Source organism: Gopherus flavomarginatus, chromosome 9 (genome assembly GCF_025201925.1).
Source record: "Gopherus flavomarginatus isolate rGopFla2 chromosome 9, rGopFla2.mat.asm, whole genome shotgun sequence".
Classification (NCBI taxonomy): Eukaryota; Metazoa; Chordata; order Testudines; family Testudinidae; genus Gopherus; species Gopherus flavomarginatus.
Window position 1 is genome coordinate 8754625 of NC_066625.1, and position 17879 is coordinate 8772503.

Below are 17879 nucleotides of genomic sequence, written 5' to 3' on the forward strand. Positions count from 1 at the left end.
CTATTGACATTTTAAGTAACAATGTCATTAAATATCTTTATCTTTCAGGAAGCAATACTCTTATCTCTGCATCTAATATGACCCTACATAGGGATGGTTGACTAGGCATTCCTACCCCTATAGTTTTCCATAGACCATGCCCAATGCACGGCTGAAAAGGGAGCTACTGAGTGGGATTACATGTTTCCTGTCCAATAGAGGCTGCAATGTGCCATTTTACTGTGTGAAAGAAGGAGAGGAAAATACGGGGCTAGATTCTCCACTCAGTTACATGACCACATTGGCTCCCTGTAATTTAGTGGATGGGAGGCTAGACTGGGAATTGGAAACCTGGGTTCTAGTCCCAGCCTGTCTACTGGTTTGCTGCCTGGGTAGGTTTCTTTCCTTCTCACTTTCTTCACGTGTAAGCTGGTGATCATGATATTTGGTAAAGCGTTTTGAGACATCTGGAAGATAAGCCCCATATCAGAGTTCAGGATTTACAGCCAAGTCAATGGAGTTATACCGGTATACGTGAGAGAAGAATCAGGACTGTTGTATTATATGGAATGATTTTAGTGGTATAGTCAGATTTCCTCTTCTTTTCAGAAGCAGTGTGTTATAAGTGCAGGACTTGAGAGGCCAGGAGCTCCTGAGTTCTAATCCCCCTCACGCTGACGCAGACTCCCTTGGTGATGTTGGCCTGGCTGCCTCAGTTTCCACAACTGTACGATAGGTGTAATAATAGTGATGTGATAGGGCTGTTGGAAGGCTTCATTAAAGATGAAAAGTTCTAGGTGTTGTGATTTAGGCGGAGGAATTTTTTTTTAAAGCATTTTGATGACACTCCCCAGCTATCTCTGTCTGCATTGCAAGGGTTCTCACGGACTGTTCTGATTCTGACCTGCTCCCAACACCTGCAAAGCCCAAGTGTTTCTTTGGCAAAGCTGGGATCCAAAACTGGACACTGCAAAATGCATTTCAGGGGAAATCATTGGATCCTTGCAAGATGGGTTGATTTAGCCACAGGCAGCATGTGTCTGGCACTGCTCCTCTAGCTGGGATGCCGGGCCAGCCAACCAATCCCCAGCCTACAATGTGATGGAAAAGGGTGTGCTTGTTACATCGTATCCCCGGGCAGCAGTACCGATTGCAGGAATTGACTGGATCGATTGGTCTAGCTGGCCCTGTGAGATAAACACTAACACGTACAGCTTAGCCAGCTGAGCTCCATGACATTGCTCCTGTCTCAAGGCATCAGCCGAGCACTGGGGTGTCTGGAGGGAATAGGGGTGTCAGGAAGGATCCCCCACTCCTCCTCTCTCTGTGTACAGTATTGCACAATTGGCTAGTGCCCAGCCAGGATCCTCTGTACTGGTCTCTGGCCAGGGCAGGATGCTGGGCTTGATGATCTGACCCAGCATGGCAAATCCATGTTGTTGATTAGCAGGAGAGCAAATGGCACCCAGGGATTTTGTGAATGGTGCTGCCTCTAAGAGGTAGAGTAAGTCACTTCACCCACCACCGAAATGCAGCCGCCTCTGGGGAGGAGCACACAGCTGTTTGATACAGCGACCCTGCAGAACACATATTTGCTTCCATTTTGCCCTCCTCAGGTTCTGTGTCTGAATGGTAACGTGTGTCTTTGTTTTCTCATTGCAGAGTCTCTCACTGGATCTGCTTGGTGAAGTAGCAGCAAAGACTTTGCAGCCTTGGACTTCTCTTCCACAACAGCAGTATTTGGGGGGGAGGGAGGGGCAGGGAAGGGGGGAGGGGAACATCAGAAGGAGTCAGGAGACCTTGCACATTCTCTACATGCTTGACTCAGGGATGAGCACCAGCAGAGTCAACGCATACAGCATAGTATCCTCTGAGGAAGACGGGCTGAGGTTGACCACCATGCCAGGAGTCAATGGCTTTGGGAACGGTAAGATCCACACCAGAAGGAAATGCCGAAACAGGTTCGTGAAGAAGAATGGCCAGTGCAATGTCGAGTTCACCAACATGGATGACAAGCCTCAAAGATACATTGCTGACATGTTCACGACATGCGTCGACGTCCGCTGGAGGTACATGTTGTTGCTCTTCTCCCTTGCCTTTCTGGTGTCCTGGTTATTATTTGGGCTGATTTTCTGGCTCATTGCACTTGTCCATGGAGACCTAGAAAACCCAGCCGGGGATGACAACTTCAAGCCTTGCGTTCTTCATGTGAACGGCTTTGTGGCTGCTTTTCTGTTCTCCATTGAAACCCAAACGACGATCGGCTATGGATTCCGCTGCGTGACAGAGGAGTGCCCGCTAGCCGTCTTCATGGTGGTGGTGCAATCCATTGTAGGGTGTATAATTGACTCCTTCATGATTGGGGCAATCATGGCAAAGATGGCCAGGCCCAAGAAAAGGGCCCAAACGTTACTTTTCAGCCATAACGCTGTCGTGGCCATGAGAGATGGGAAGCTCTGCCTGATGTGGAGAGTTGGGAACCTTCGAAAAAGCCACATTGTGGAAGCCCACGTGAGAGCTCAGTTAATTAAGCCTCGAATCACCGAGGAGGGGGAGTATATCCCCCTCGATCAAATAGACATTGATGTTGGGTTTGACAAAGGCTTGGACCGTATTTTCTTGGTGTCACCAATCACTATTCTTCATGAGATCAATGAGGAGAGCCCACTGTTTGGAATTAGCCACCAGGACCTGGAAACAGATGACTTTGAAATTGTGGTGATCCTTGAAGGGATGGTAGAAGCCACAGCCATGACGACACAAGCTCGGAGCTCCTACCTGGCCAGCGAGATCCTGTGGGGCCACCGCTTTGAGCCCGTCCTGTTTGAAGAGAAAAACCAGTACAAAGTAGACTACTCGCACTTCCACAAAACCTACGAGGTGCCGTCAACTCCACGATGCAGTGCTAAGGACCTAGTGGAGAACAAATTTCTGCTCCCTAGCACCAACTCCTTCTGCTACGAGAATGAACTTGCCTTCATGAGCCGTGATGAGGAGGAGGAGGAGGAAGAGGACGATGACAGCAGGGGTCTGGATGACCTGAACCCGGACAACAGGCATGAATTTGACAGGCTTCAGGCCACAATAGCACTGGATCAGAGGTCATATAGAAGGGAGTCCGAAATATGACCCAGGGCCCCTTTGCTAACTGTTCTGAGGTTATTTTTCCTCTCATCTCTTCCCCTGCCACCTGCTCAAATTATGCAGAACAATGCAAGTGCCATAGGAATGCTTGAGAAATTAGTATCGTTTGTAGTTTTAAGTTTCATTGCAATAACCACTGAGCGGTCTGTGATAGGAAACCACAGCAGGCCACAGAGTGTTTTGAACTTCCGGTGTTGATAAAGCTATTAGAAAATGTACTGGAAGCAGATTCAATATGGCGGCACAGCTAAGGGAGAACACCGGGGGTGGGCCATGCAGGAATATCGTCTTTGCACTCAGAGAGCTGGTGATTTTGTTGTCTTTCACTCCATTTTCATGGAGCTGAGCTCTGCGAGGTTCAAAAGGAGGAAATATCAGAAAACAAATCCTTTCTTTGTTTTGTTTTTTTTAACTGAACACAAAAATTATATATATTTCTGGCAGGAGATGTGATTCGGTTGCACAAGAACGACACTTGAAAACATGTAATGTAAAGTACTCCTTTTCTTAATTTGGGGGAAGGGAAATGAGGTTTTAATTTGTCAGCTTTGTGCTCGAGAGACTGTTTACCAATAATAATAATCAGACATTTAAAATGTGAGTCAATATATTTTTAAAACAAACAAGGTAATGAAGAAGCCGCATGAATTGTTTTAGAGCTGACTCCCAGGGTGCTCAGCAGGCTGCCTCCTGGTTATTGGCTGGCAAAGTTTGTAACCAGGTCGCAGCACTGACTGACTGAAGCCAAGTGGCAGCGAAAGCAAGGAGCACAATTACTGGCAACATAGCACAGAGAATGCTAGACTCTGGGATAAACAAATAATTAATAATAATTAACACGCTAATGGAAATATTTATTTTGGGGATGGGGCGGGATTGGGCATGTCCGCTGGGTTAACATTTCTGAGCACTGATTATTTTGTTTTTTGCACCTTTGGCTAAAATGAGCTGAATTCTCGGTTGAGGTAAATCAGCTTTGCTCCGTTGAGTAGCTGAGGAGCAAGATTTCTGGGCTGAGTCCCTTGCAGTCAGTGGGGTTGTTACTGAGGATGAAATGTGGCCTCATGGCCAGCCTTTAAATGATGTAAATGGAGCTGCCATCTACTCATTGACTTCAGATTTACACTAGCTTTGGATCTGACTCCGTCTCTCCAGTGGGACCATTCAGAATTTTGATTTTTTTAAAGAATTGAATGGAAGTTCTAGAAGTCAGGTATTGCCCATTTTTCCAGTGAACCTGATTTTTTTCCCCTCTCTCTCAAACAATTCAGTTGTTTTAAACATGAAAACCTATGTGCAATATATTTTTTTCTTTTGGTACTTTTGCACAAAGCAAAATTCATAAGGAGTTGGTTGCCCTCCCTTGTATTAGCGTCTATTCTATTCTTGAGCATGTTTGTAACTGATGAATTGCCCCATCATTGGACAGTGCTATGTGCAAAGGCTAAGAAAGAGAACCAATGATTTCTCTGATTCAAACCTCATCTATTCTCAAACCAGGGGTCCCATGCCTTAGAGATGCAAAATTGTTCAGCTGTGCACAGCTTTTCCCCAGCACCAGAATCCCTGCTTTGAAATTGTTTCCTAGTCAAGCGCTCTTCCTCCAGCCTTACGGCATGTCATGTGTCACTCCATATGGGTTCAGCCATGCAGCAAGAGCACAGAACAAATCATATGCAATAAACAGGGCCCACACTGCACACATTACAGGCTATTATTGATTACCAACTGTTTGTTATTCCAAAAGGCACAAAAGATCATGCCTCTACTTGCGTGGGAGCTTTTGCTCCCCGAGGGAAAGGCCATCAGGGGCTCTCTGGCACTGCGCAGAGAAAGGATCCATCTCAAATCATTACTGGGCCTATCATTACCTGTGTCCCAGTGGCCTACGGTTCATGTGGCCAGCTGTCACTTTCCTATCTACTGAACTTCCCAGTGACAGCTTGTGGAGAGCTCAGAAACTCCAGCTCTAAAAATCCAGGCTCCTGCTACTTCAAGTAAAAGAGAAACTCTAGTAGCTATTGGCAGCATAGCGCCTATGACACACAGTTGCGCAGCTTTTATTTTAGCCAACAGAGGGCAGTGGTGGGTGCACAGAACCACTAGCCAATTCATTTGCCGTAGTATCCTGATCAGCAAAAGAGGGAATGAAAGGGAGGTGAAGGAGCTGAGATACGGTCATCAGCCAAATCATTTATGACCCACACTCAGCTCTCGTTATCTTTCCAGGGCATTGCAAATAGTAATGAACGTAGCCTCCTCCAGTGCATGCAAGGAGTTAAGTATTGTCATCCCCCGTGGCACAGAGAGGTTAAAGGACTTGCTCAAGGCCATCGAGGGAGTTGGTGTCAGAGACAGGATTAGTCCTGTGCTCAGACCACCTGTGTCTCTTGAGAGAGTGCCCACCTTTTCCTCAGCAGACCTGCTTCTCCTGTACCGCTGCGTTCTAAGCATTGGCTGGAACATGCAGCTTGGATGGTAACAATTAGCTCTAAAGAACGGGAGAGGTCACCGAAATAGAGGTTACCTCTCCGGGGGATTTTCCTCCAAGTACCATTTCCTGGTACCATTTCCAGCACCCGTTGGCCTTTCCAGCAGTGATTGAATGCTCCATGCTGCTCACTCAAGGGGCTGCTTTATTTTTGGCTTCCTCTAAATGATGTGCAGTCCTGCTCTGTGGGGAAAGGAGGAGAAAGCATCTGCTTCTCCTTGACAAATGTCAGCACTGCTGTGACTATTTTCGGCTGGCCTAGCGCATGGGCCTCCTGAATTCTAATCCCAGCTCTGCAAAGGACTTGATGTGTGGCCTTGGGAAAGTCTCTTAATATGTCTCCCTGATTCCATCTGTAAAATCAGGGCGCTGCAGAGGGGTGCTTGGAAAGATTAGCTGTTTCATGTGACTGTCTCCCGTGCTGCAGTGGTAGGGTTGCCAAGTTTGGTTGCATGTATGCCTGGAGGTTTCATCACATGACACAGTCTTTAATTAAAGATGAGTCTTTAATTCCTGGAGACACCAGGACAGGAATGGAGGGTTGGCAACTGTTGCAATGTCACTGATGTCATGGGAACTCTGCATTAGTGTATGCCAGTGAGGATGAGCAATGTTTATCCAGTGCCCTGAAAATGTTTCAGAGCTGAGAATTTGTCCCCTGTGTAACTGGAGCATATGGTCACACCATCAGCGATGGGCCTGGCTGCATAGAAATATGGTCACACCTGCCCTGCGAAGCCCCAGGCCAGAGGCAGAACTTTTTTGTGTTTCTAAGGCAGAAAAATGTAGATGTGATCCCACCCCCTTCCCTGCCTGGTTCCAGCTGAACCACACAACTTTCCTGTTTTGATCCGAGGGACAGTTTTGGTGCCTGCTTCTTGAGCAACGGTGGGGATGGGGGAGGGAGGGCAAGGATCTTTCTTGCGGGCATTATTAATTTATTTTTATTTTTTCTAAAATGCTTTTTTGGGATGGCTTTAGGTTCTTTTGAGAAAGATGCACAACTTTGCTGCTGTGGGGTTCCTTTCGTAATATATATCGCGGTAAATATTTGTATATAAAACTGAAAAGAGAGAAAAAAATAGAGATGTCTTTAAGTAAATTATTGCTTTTAAAAAAATATTATATAATTGTACAGTCCCACCTGGGAGAATAGAATAATATATACATATGTATTTTTAAACTACTGCATAGGAAGATGTGAACTAGCTTGTGGAAAACCCATGCAGCCCTAGTGAATTGAATTTCAAAGACTTTTCCTCAGTCTTGTTCACATGCCCTCTACCCCGAACATCTCGCTAGTGAAGCGCTAGCTCTGGAGAGTAATGTTATATATAATGTATAGTTCTAGAGAAGGAACGTGCTGTTACATAATGTATAGATATTTTTTTTTGCCTAACTGTGAGTGCTATAGCTGATCAGTCTTTTTACAACTATCAGGGAACAATATAAGGATGTCCCTACAGTTTCCTCTAGGCTAACAAATAGTATTATTGCAGCAGAATGCAAACATTCAAAAAGAAAAGAAGCCAAACAAAGTCTGGGTATTTGACATTTGTAAAGAGGACCATCTCCCCCCGACGGGAAGCCTGCGATGCAATGAGCTGGCTACACGCTAAGAGCGCTCTCCATGTGCATTGTACGTGTCGACAAGCCAGTCATGCAAAAGTGGTTTGCTCTTAAAAGGGGGGGTCCTGGGTACGGTGGTGGATGTGGCCAACCCATTAATGAATTGGGGGTTGCCTTTAAAAGGCGTGGCCTTCTGAAAGGGATGTGACACCACATCGAAGGGCTGAAGTGGAATAGGTCAGGAGCCACTGGATGGAGTTACTCTGGTACGGGTACATCTAAAGCAGAATTTGCCATGTGAAGAGATACTCTATCCACTTCAGTCCTGGTGTCTTCAGCCTGGATTCCACACAAATATCAGCCCGACTCAGGGATTTCCTGACAGGCCAAGCAAGACAGGATTCTCCATGTGATTGGACAATGTTTGAGCCAATCTGTGCCAAGCTCTTTGTGTTTCTTTGGTTGGTGTGTGGGATTGTTTTGTTTGTTTGTGTTTAATTTCCTGAGTTCAGGGACAAGTAGGAGACCTTCATAGCCAACCAGAGACCAACACCTTTCTGGAAAGGGCTTTTTGAGCAGAGCAGGTGAAGTGGTGGCTAGGCAGAACACCTGCCAGCCATTTCCTTGAAGCTTAAAACCCTGGTTATGTCTGGTTAACTCCCTGGTGTGACTCTTGGTCCTCAAGAGAATCTTTGACGTCAGAGATGGAAAAGACCCACCAAGTCCTCTCTGCAATCCCCTCTGTATATAACGAACGCTCCCTTAGTCAGGGCTCGAGCTTTGGAAAAGAATCATTTTGATTGGCTGGCTGGGACCCTGGGCCAGATCCTGCTCTCATTTCCGCTGGTGCAGCTCCAGTGAGGTCAATCCAGTTGCACTAGTGAAAGCAGAAACTGGTCTCTATCCTAAGATCCCTGGTTCAAGAGCACATTCCCTGCTTCCTCAAAAACAGCTACACCCTGAGGCTTTGCAGAAGAACAGCTGCTCAGCCTGCACTGGGGAAATCAAATCCCCATCCCTCCCGCCCACGGGTTGGCAGAAGGTCTCCCGTCCCTCCTTAGCTAGTTTCTGGGTGACTCTTAGCCCAGCTTTCTCCAAATGATAAATAATTCAGCTGTTGCTTGCATACTGGGAATGGAAACTGTCGTGATAAGCCTTAGCTGCTTCTTATTTAATCTAGTGCACTTAATCTTTAGGGCTGGGACAATCACTTACCTGTAACCTTTTGAGATTCGGTGCCTGCTTGACCTTCAAACCTTTTGTAGGAGATGAATTCAAAGCCACCTTTTCTATCTTTAATAAGGCAGAACAAATGTGTTTATTTTTAAACTTTCCTGCTCTTTTCTTTTCACTTGTGCTGAAGACCAAAAGAGTCACTCCTCTTTTCCTTGCACTTCAAAAGGGAGCGCTGACTGAAGGAGTGAGTTTATAGAGCATGTGTAACAGAGGTAGGCCTAAAGCTCCACATGTCTGATCTGGAGCTGCCTCTCAAACCCCTCACAATTCAGGGATGCTGGGATCTGGGGTGTGGCTTGTCCAGTTGTAGAATTAAAGCTCAGCTGTGATCTAGAGAACCTCAAACTCTCCAAAATGTCAGGTGTATTTAGATCTGGATATTCGTTTTAGGCCCATCTTCTAATAACTACCAGTGCAGAATCCTCTTTGAGTCCCCTGTTCGGCAAAGCGCTTGAGCATGTCCGTAAAGTTAGGTGCGTGCTGAAGTGCATTGCTTAATCCTGTGGATATGCCATGGGTGAATCAGAGCCATAGGGCCAACTCCTGAAGCCCTTACTCATGCCTTCTCAAGCTGATGTCAATGGGAGTGTTGCCTGAGCAAGGAACAAGTAAGGAAAATCCTGATTTGGTCCATCGTGAACCATTTTCCTCCAAAGAGCGCAACCGGCAGATGGTGATGCACATAGAGAATTCGTTGAATTTCATGTTCCTCTGTTCTGAAAAGAGCTTCATTGTCTGTCACTTAGCTGTTTCTCTGCTCCACTGTCTGTGTGCCTGCGTGGGTGTACCCTGAAAAGCCAAGTAGAACTTTTCTCCAGACCTCACTGCCTTTGACTGGTGCTTTAATGGTCCCCCACTGACAATGGAATCTGGAACTGATTCACCAGTGCCCTGATTCACAACTGAGCCTTGTGGAGTCACTCTCACTAGTGCAAAGTGAGTGAACGATACCACCATTCTGACCTGGATGCACTTGATGCTCACTTTGCCCTGGGGTAGGGATTTGTCTAGACAGTGTGGCAATGTGCACTTCGAGGGATCTGAATTGTAAATTGCACCAATGTGTTATGCACTAACTGGCCTGTATGGACCCTGCTGGCATGCAGGAAATGTTCCCAAAGGCATGTTAACATAATACAGTTTCAACAGTACTACGTCAATGCGAACTTTCAGTGCATACCAACAGAGTCAGCATTGGCCAGTTACTGTGCAACACGTTGCTCTTTAGAATTCACACCTCTCCAGTGAGCATTGCTGTGCCGTGTAGACAAGGTGCCAGACACTGGAGAATCAGATACTGTATGCTCAGGCAGGTCAGTTGCCAGAGAGCATTTGCTTCCTGGAAAATAAAAATTAAGTGGTGATAGAGTCCATTCTTGGAGGATTGTTTGTATATATAGTGGTTAGAGACATTGCTGGGCCTTCTGGGCATATCTGTATTGTTTCCATCAGCACTGTTTGTTATGTGTTTCAGATATATGTGACAGTATACATATAGAAGTAAAATGTATTTCATGTGACAAAACTGGCCAATTTTCATGTTCTTTTAAATATATATAGATATAAAAGTATCCAAAAGAGATAAATAGCATAGAGAAAATAATCTAAATATGTAACAAATGTATTTTGATTTATTTAAAATATGCTGTATATTTTAAAGATCATAAAAAAATTGTCTGGTTGTATCGTATTTTAAATATATTTTATTGCCTTGTAACTTGTCACATATATAATTTAAATGCGCAGCAAACATGGTCAGACATTGAGCAAAGATCTGGTCAAACTATGCTGATCAGTAGGACGTTACAATGAAGAGCATCAAGCCAGTAAGAGCAAAGAGGGAAGAAAAGATCTTAATCCCTTCATGGTTAGGTTTCCCTGCATCCTCTCTGTAGTAGTAGAAAGCCCAATGATTGTGTGAAGCACTGATCTCTCATTGGAAAGTTGGCATTCAGAGGTGATGGATCCAGTTCGTGGAGGAGCAGCTAAGGGATTAAAAGGGGCTTGCTTGTGCTAACAAAACAAAAATTCCCCATGAGCTGAACAGATCAATCCACTTGCTGGTTTGACTGAGATAGCAAAGTTTCAAGGGCTGGGTTTGGGGTGGGGAGAAGCATTGTCATGCTTCGATGGCAGGAAGCTGATGAAATATTTTTTGGGATGTGATGTTCTAAGTATTTTAAGCTTTTTAGGAGACTGTAAAAATGTGACATTGCTTAAGAGATCTTTAGAGCCACAGGGCCCAATGATGATCTCATTTACAGTGGTGTAAATCAGGAGCAATTCAATTGACGTCAATGAGGTTACACCATTGTAGAACTGAGATCAGCATGGGGCCCTTCAAAACAATAGGGAAAGGAGTTTCAGCCAACTCTTCTTTCCATCGTGCTGGGAGGTTAAAAATCTCCCTCGCTTTCAGCAGACACGGGGAAGGGGTCACAGGAAGAATCAGTAGGGCGGAGAAGGGCAGCACAATGCCAACAAAGAAATGCTACTGAAACACAGAAGAGAACCTACAATAGACTGGGTCTCGTACTAAGAGGAAAAGGTGTGGAAGCAGAGAGGAGACTGGGAAATATGTTTTGAGCCAGGACAAAAATAGCCTAGCCGTGAAGAAGGCTGAGTCCAAATCACTATCCAAAAGTTTCTCCAGAGCAACAATATTCATTGTCCCACATGGTAGCATCGAGGGACCATGTGTCTGAAGTGTCCTTGAATTCCAGTGGCTGCCGTTTTCAGAGTGCACTGCTTCCATGAAAGGATGTTACATGACACTGTGTATAGACTTGAGCTCTCATGACAGCTCTCAAGATCTTTTAGCAACAGACAGGAAATATGCTAGGAAGTAAATAATACATAGAGATTTATTACATGGTGGACACGACACTGGGTCAGCCATTCTGGGTTTTCCTCTTAACTCTTGTATATGAGTGTTTTGGGGCCGGAGGGCACAGGGGTTGCTGATCTGATCTGGAGCCTTTGCCAAATAGGTCAGAGATCTGAATCCAGGCCAGGTTAGTAGTGTCCACAAGTCAACATGCTTAGATGGATGCTTGTTTAGTAGCCTAGTGATTTCAGTCCAGTTCCTTAGTAGAGAGCTCTCAGCATCACAAAAACCATGGTCAACAGCTGGCTCTAATCAGCAACCTTTTGATTACCTCAACAGAAAGACCAAGAACACAAACAGTTCAAGGGCTGGAGAAAATGCCTTGCAGTGAGAGATGTAAAGCACTCAGACTCTTTGGCTTATTAAAAAGAAAATTGAGAGGTGACTTGATTACAGTCTTCAACGAACTTCCTAGGGAGCAAATACTGGGTTCTAAAAGGTTCTTTAATTTGGTGGCAAAAAGCACTGTGAGACCCAAGGCTGGAAGCTGAAGCCAGACACATTCTGATTAGAAATTAGGCACAAATTTTTAACAGTGAGGCTGATTAACCACTGGAACAAACTGCCGAGGGAAGTGGTGGATTCCCCATCTCTTGACGTCTTCAGATCAAGACTGGATACCTTTCTGAAAGAGACGCTTTAGCCAAAGACAAGCTCAGTACATGGGTAACTGGGTGAAATGTAGTGATAGCCAGGAGGTCAGACTAGATGATCTAATGGTCGCTTCGGGTTTTAAACTCTGTGACTGAATCTATGTAAACGAAACAGCAGCAGCCCCGGAAGGGAGAAGCGTGCAGAGCGGCCAGTGCTGTACCTCTGTTGTGGATAAACTGAGAACTTCAGCCTCGGATCTGGCACCCTTCAACAAAGCAAACATCCACTCCAAAGAGCTCTGGGGCCGGCGCTCTGACTGTTTGCTTTTCTATTTAATCATAATGAATAATGAAGTTGCTTGCACTATAAAAAACATAATTCCAAATAAATAGGCACCTGTCTTAATAGCACAGAAGCCAGGAAAGCCCCAGAGAAAGCTCACACTTTGGACCCAACTCGTCCCCTTGCATCTGGTTGGAGCAGGTGTCTCCGCGGCATGGGGGTGACTTACCCATTGAAGCAAATGTGCTGCAAACACACACTCTGCATTTCACTTTAGCGCTACATTTCTGGGTCCTGGTGGGTTAAACCTGGACCCCATTTCCCAAAGCGGATGCACCAGTCGAAAGATGAATATGCCTATAGCAGCTGCAAAAGCTGGGTAGCTGCACGTCTAGTCACTTGTTTGGACTCCTAGCAGGCAGGGAAGTTAATTTAACTGGAGAGGCACCTGATTTGCATGTTCAATTGCAAGTTTCCACAGCAAATGGGGGTGTGCGTGTGCATGCAGCACATGGGTTGTTGTGGGAGTGGCAGGTTCATGCACATCTTTTGCAGCCACATCCACTGAGTCCTTGTTTGGTTCTTTTTTGTTTTCTCAAGACAGATGTTAGTGGATATTAGGGTGACCAGATGTCCCAATTTTATAGGGACAGTCCTGATATTTGGGGATTTTTTTTATATGGACTCCTATTACCCCCCACCCTCTGTCCCGATTTTTCACACTCGCTATCTGGTCACCATAGTGGATTTGCCTGGGAGGCTAGATGGCTTATATCAGAGAACGTGGGTGAAAGGAAGAGATTGAGTCTTTGAAGAAGGATGAGGTCCTTGTTCTGTAGGAGACAACCTGTACCCCCATTGTCACTCACGAGTGAGTAGACAAAAAGAATTTCTATCACCACATCCAACTTGCCAAGCACCATGGCCCCAGCAAATAAATTAAATGCCTATTAGCTGTTATAAATGTTGTGGTTTCTTAAATATGCTAATAGGAAGCATCTGTGTTCAATCCAGTGAACCCTCAACACGTTTTGAAGGTTAAGAATCTAATTACATTGCTGATCAAATGAATGTTACATGGCAGGCAGAGGCATTTGGGGCTACTTATTACGCCACCGGAAAACCTTTTTAACAATCAAGGCTTGTTTGGCTGCTTAAACACTGACTAGGCGGAGAAGTTTTATCTATTTTCTATTAATCACCACCTTGCCCAAGTACCTTCCTACCTAGATCACAGCCCGGCTTCAAGTAAGTGTCTAGTGCTATTTATTCATGCACCACTATTGGGTACACATAGAACAAAGGATCAGGGCCTGATCCAGAGACGGGAGTCTTTCCATTGTCTTCTATCGATTTTGGCTCCCATCCGCAGTGAGTTTCAGACAGGCTGGAGTTCGGATCAATATTGTTGTTGATAGCAGGGATGACAGGCAGGCAGCCATTACTTGCTAATATATTGTAACATCAATTGATATTTTTTCAAGCCTCTCCGTCCCTGGAGATTCTGTTACTCCCAAGACAGAAGGGTTATGCCCAGTGAAGGATACTCATGTGATGCCAGGAACACACCTTAGCATCAGTCCTGACATCCAAGGGTATAACATGGGAAGGGTTAAACTGCAGCTTATCTTGGCATGCTCTATCTCATGGCCGGTTCACTGAAAGAGTGAGAAGGCAGAAGTGGCTGTGTTAAAGTGAACAGGCTGATCAAAGAAAGCTCTGTCCTACAGCTAACTGCAGGGCAGGATGGTAGAGTCCAGCAACAAGGGGAGAAGATCTTTTGCTTTAATCTGTGTTTAACTGTGTTGTCTTCCTATGGGAATTATCATCAGAGCCAATTCTGGGGCTCTTGGACTTCGTGCACCAGACAAAGTCATCCAGGAAATGCCCCCTGCTAGACCAAGGTCACCGGTGGGGTGCGGGGAATCTTTGTGGAAGGAACCTCACCAGGGAAATCCACAACTGAATTCCCGCCACCAGGCCTCACAGAAGGGAAGCTGGGGTTGCAGCTGATGCAAAAGTCAGATGCTTCTCTCAGTCACTCCAGTGTAAATCTGGAGCGACTTCATTGACATGCACGGGAATTCTTCTGGATGCACCAGAGTGTGTCTGAGACAAGAATCTGGCCTAACCAGCAGGCACGTATGCTCAACAGCATTTCTCTGACCAAAGCGTCCTGAGTTAAATAATAATGAGATAATTAGTAACGTTGCACTTGGGGGTAGGGGGTTCAGGAGGGCAGGGAATGAGGTTTATTAAATTTCTCCCTGTCTCGAGATTGGCTCCCTCTGTCCAGCCTGGAGATGGGTTGACGGTTGCTTGTTTACTGGGCACAGCTGTTTCAAAGAGAACACAAACCTTTTTGCCCCAGCCCTGTTTATGTCTTTGCAATGCCTTCTGGGAAGGCCCGAACAACCTGTTGTGTGAGGATCTTTGTATCTACCCTAGGGTCTGATACCTCTGGGATGTTCAAGGCATGTCTCACATGTGGTAACCATAGTAACGCATCATCAGCTTCTCTCTGCTTCTACTGTCAATTTTGTTTTTCCTTTTGCATTAAGGTGGAACCTCCCTGGCTTTCTTTTTCTCTCTCGCTCTCCTCCCCTTCTACCTGCACTACCAAAGGCAAGAAAAACAGCCAGGGCTCGAATCTCCATTTCCTTACACTAGTTTTACCCTTGCATAACTCTGCTCCTACTCGAGATTTGCCCTGGTGTATTTAAGAGGCAAATCAGGCAATTAGAGTCCTTTATCATGATGATAAAAACCTGGCAGCTTTAATTTCTCCATCCAACCTTAAGAAGCACTTAAGTATGACTGGGACATAAGTAAGGGTTTCCCTTACATTTGTTGCTAACAGGTCACTGTCAGAGTAAAAATCTTCAGTAAGCTTTTTCCTTGAAAAAGTCCCATATTTCTATTAGTAATACCCCTGTGCATTATTCAAATGGAAAGAGTTTTAAACATCTAATTTAATTCCCACCCTTTAAGTTCTTTGTTCAATGCTCACATTTAATTTAGCTTAGATAGAGAAAACAGATGAGTCAGTTTCACTTTGTTTCTTGTCAGTTTTTAGTCAGTTTTGCTGACAGGTCCCCAGGAATCAGCAAAAGGCTTCAAGGTTTGGGTCTGGTGAACTGAAGGGGGAGTGTTTCCTTGTTTAAGAAAATCTGTCTCCATTCCAGTAACTTTAAAAAAAATGCAATGGAAATATTTCTACTGGTCTTTAAGTAAAAATTAAATTTGGGCCAAATTTGCCCTGCCAGTACCCCTTTCAAGATATCAGTGAAACAGTAGCCAATCAGTTATCATGGAGGATAATTCCTGTGTCACTTACAAGTTGCCATCCACTACTCCACAAAGTAGATTCGATGCCCTTTAGGGTTTTTAGTTTTTCCTTTTAGAAAGGGAAGATTATAAACAACCAAGTTAGTTATGTTGGTAAATGAATGTTTGTGCACAGACAGCTGTTTTCGCCTCGTCTTTTTTTAAGGGGCATATCTGCATTTGCAATGCCTGTTTAGCACTTTCAGAGCAACTTTCATCTTCAAAGCACTTTACAAACAGCAACTAATAACTCCTTACAACATGCCTGTGGGGTAGACAAGTAGCCCCCATTTTACAGAGGAGGGAAACTAAGGCAGGGGGAAATAATTTGCACAAGGGGGCAAGAGTGTCAGAGCTGGGACTTGAACTCAGGGGTTCCTGGCTCCCTTGTGTGTTAACCACTAGATCTTGTTGCGGAGTAATGAGAGAAATACAACACCAAAGATGGGGTTCCAGGATAAGGCCATAAGAGCAGAACTCAAAGGCTGTCGTTGTTTTCTTAAACAAACTTTATAAAGCGGAAAGCATTTCTACTTTGTAACTGACCTGTGCATTGGGGTCCTTGGCTGGCTCAGTTCTTGCAGACTGCTCGATAGCACTATTTGGGTAATACAATTTTTAAGGGGCGGGTGGGAGGTTGGTATGGAGGTCCTGAAGATTAGAAAAGTGGAAACCTTTTCTGTGTTTGACTTCAGTTGCCTTGTGGCCGAGGTTGCTCTGAGGCACCTTTTGCCACCGGTTGTATTAGAGGAAGCAAGACATTAAAACTTGCTGTGTATTGGATTCTGAGCCACTCCTTTACCAAGGTGACAGGGAATGGGAATGGCATCTCTTGCACACGTCCCAAGTCTCAGTAGCTCCTAAAGCCATATGCTTCCAGATTGTCCAGCAGTCCATACACAGCAACATGTGGTTTTTCATTTCATTTCTCCCTCCTTACACTTGTCCTTTAAAACATCTCTTCTCTGCCCAGATTCCACACTTAGCTCCAACTCGCTATCCTGTTCCACCTGCTGGCCCTGGGCCCAGGGCAGGGCAAATGGAGTGATGAGTGTCCAAGTGTTGTGGTGGGGGGAGCCTCTGGGAAAGTGCTGTGGGTGTGTGTCTTTGGCGCTAAGTGTGTTTTGTGCACCTCAAACCCTGCTCCGACACTTTTCCACTTCCATGGGTCACTGACAGCTAAGATCTGCCAGTAACTCTTGCAGTTGAGGTTTCCCGTGTCCTTAGAGCCATCCGGGTAGGCGGTAGCCTTCTGTTTATAGAGACACTGTCTTGATACATGGGCCCTGAAAGGACATTCAGTTATTCAGCTGTAATGTGGGTCACATAATATCATAAAATTACCCCTTCAGTTGTTATTCTTTGTTTTAGTGTTTCATTGTTTTAGGGAGGAAGGGGGGCCTCTTCACATCTGCAGGCTGATGGTGGGGCCGTCCTCCAGGCATGCCCCCTCCCCCTGTGATTGTGGCAGTCAGACCTTAGTTGCATTCACACACAATCCCCCTTAGCCCTCACCCACCAGAGCCTTCCTCCCTTTGGGCGCTGTCTCATTAACCCCCTCCTGCTTCGTTGGTTCACAGTGTCCACCAGCACAGAAGTTTGTGATTGTACCAGAGAAAACGGATGTTTATTTCTCTTAAAGGGATGATTGGTTGCCCTTTGACCTCTGTAGAAGTCTTCCTCTATTGCCCAGTTTACGACTTACATGTAAACACAAAGATGATCCTTGTTTTTTGGGAAGTTTTATTTTAATGCTATGGAGATTTAATAAATAAAAACAATTCTAATATGAATAAAGTGGCTGGTGCTGTGCCCTTTGTTTGAAGGTCAGATCCTAGGGTGCTGAGCTGATTTTAGTGTTAACTAATACAAAAATATTGATTTCACTGGGTGAAATCCTACAAAAACTACCTGCAAAAACCACCTTCAGATTCCATCACATTCGCCCCAAGAGAGTCAAAATCCAGCTCACCATATGGTCAAAATGCAGCAGTAGCATTGCACGTTTCTCTAGGACATTTTAGCCAACGATCTCAAAACTCTTTACAAAAGGTCTCATTATCCCCATTTTACAGATGGGGAAACTAAAATGCAGCAAAGAGGAGTGGTCACAATAGCAGCCAGGAACAGAATTCAGATCACTTGATTCCCACTCCGGTGCTTGACATCCAGCAGGCCATGCTACTTCGCTTTTTGTTAAAACCATCCGAAGCGTCATCCAGATCCCTGAACCATTCAGACTCCTGCCCAGTCACCTGCAAGGGCATCTGTGCAAACGCCATGTCCGAGAGCTCGTTGTGCGAAAAGGAAATCTCCCCACGCTCTGTTTAGACAGCTTCCCAAATCCCCATAACATCTTGTGAGCAGGGG

General features: G+C 45.2%; 1 protein-coding gene across 1 annotated transcript; it reads left to right on the forward strand.

Annotated features, from left to right (window-relative positions):
- Positions 1 to 1764: 1764 nt before the first annotated feature.
- Positions 1765 to 15676, forward strand: LOC127057636 (ATP-sensitive inward rectifier potassium channel 12). Its single transcript, XM_050966577.1, has one exon. The coding sequence runs from the start codon at positions 1795 to 1797 to the stop codon at positions 3106 to 3108; it is 1314 nt and encodes a 437-aa protein (XP_050822534.1). The 5' UTR covers positions 1765 to 1794; the 3' UTR covers positions 3109 to 15676.
- Positions 15677 to 17879: the final 2203 nt, after the last annotated feature.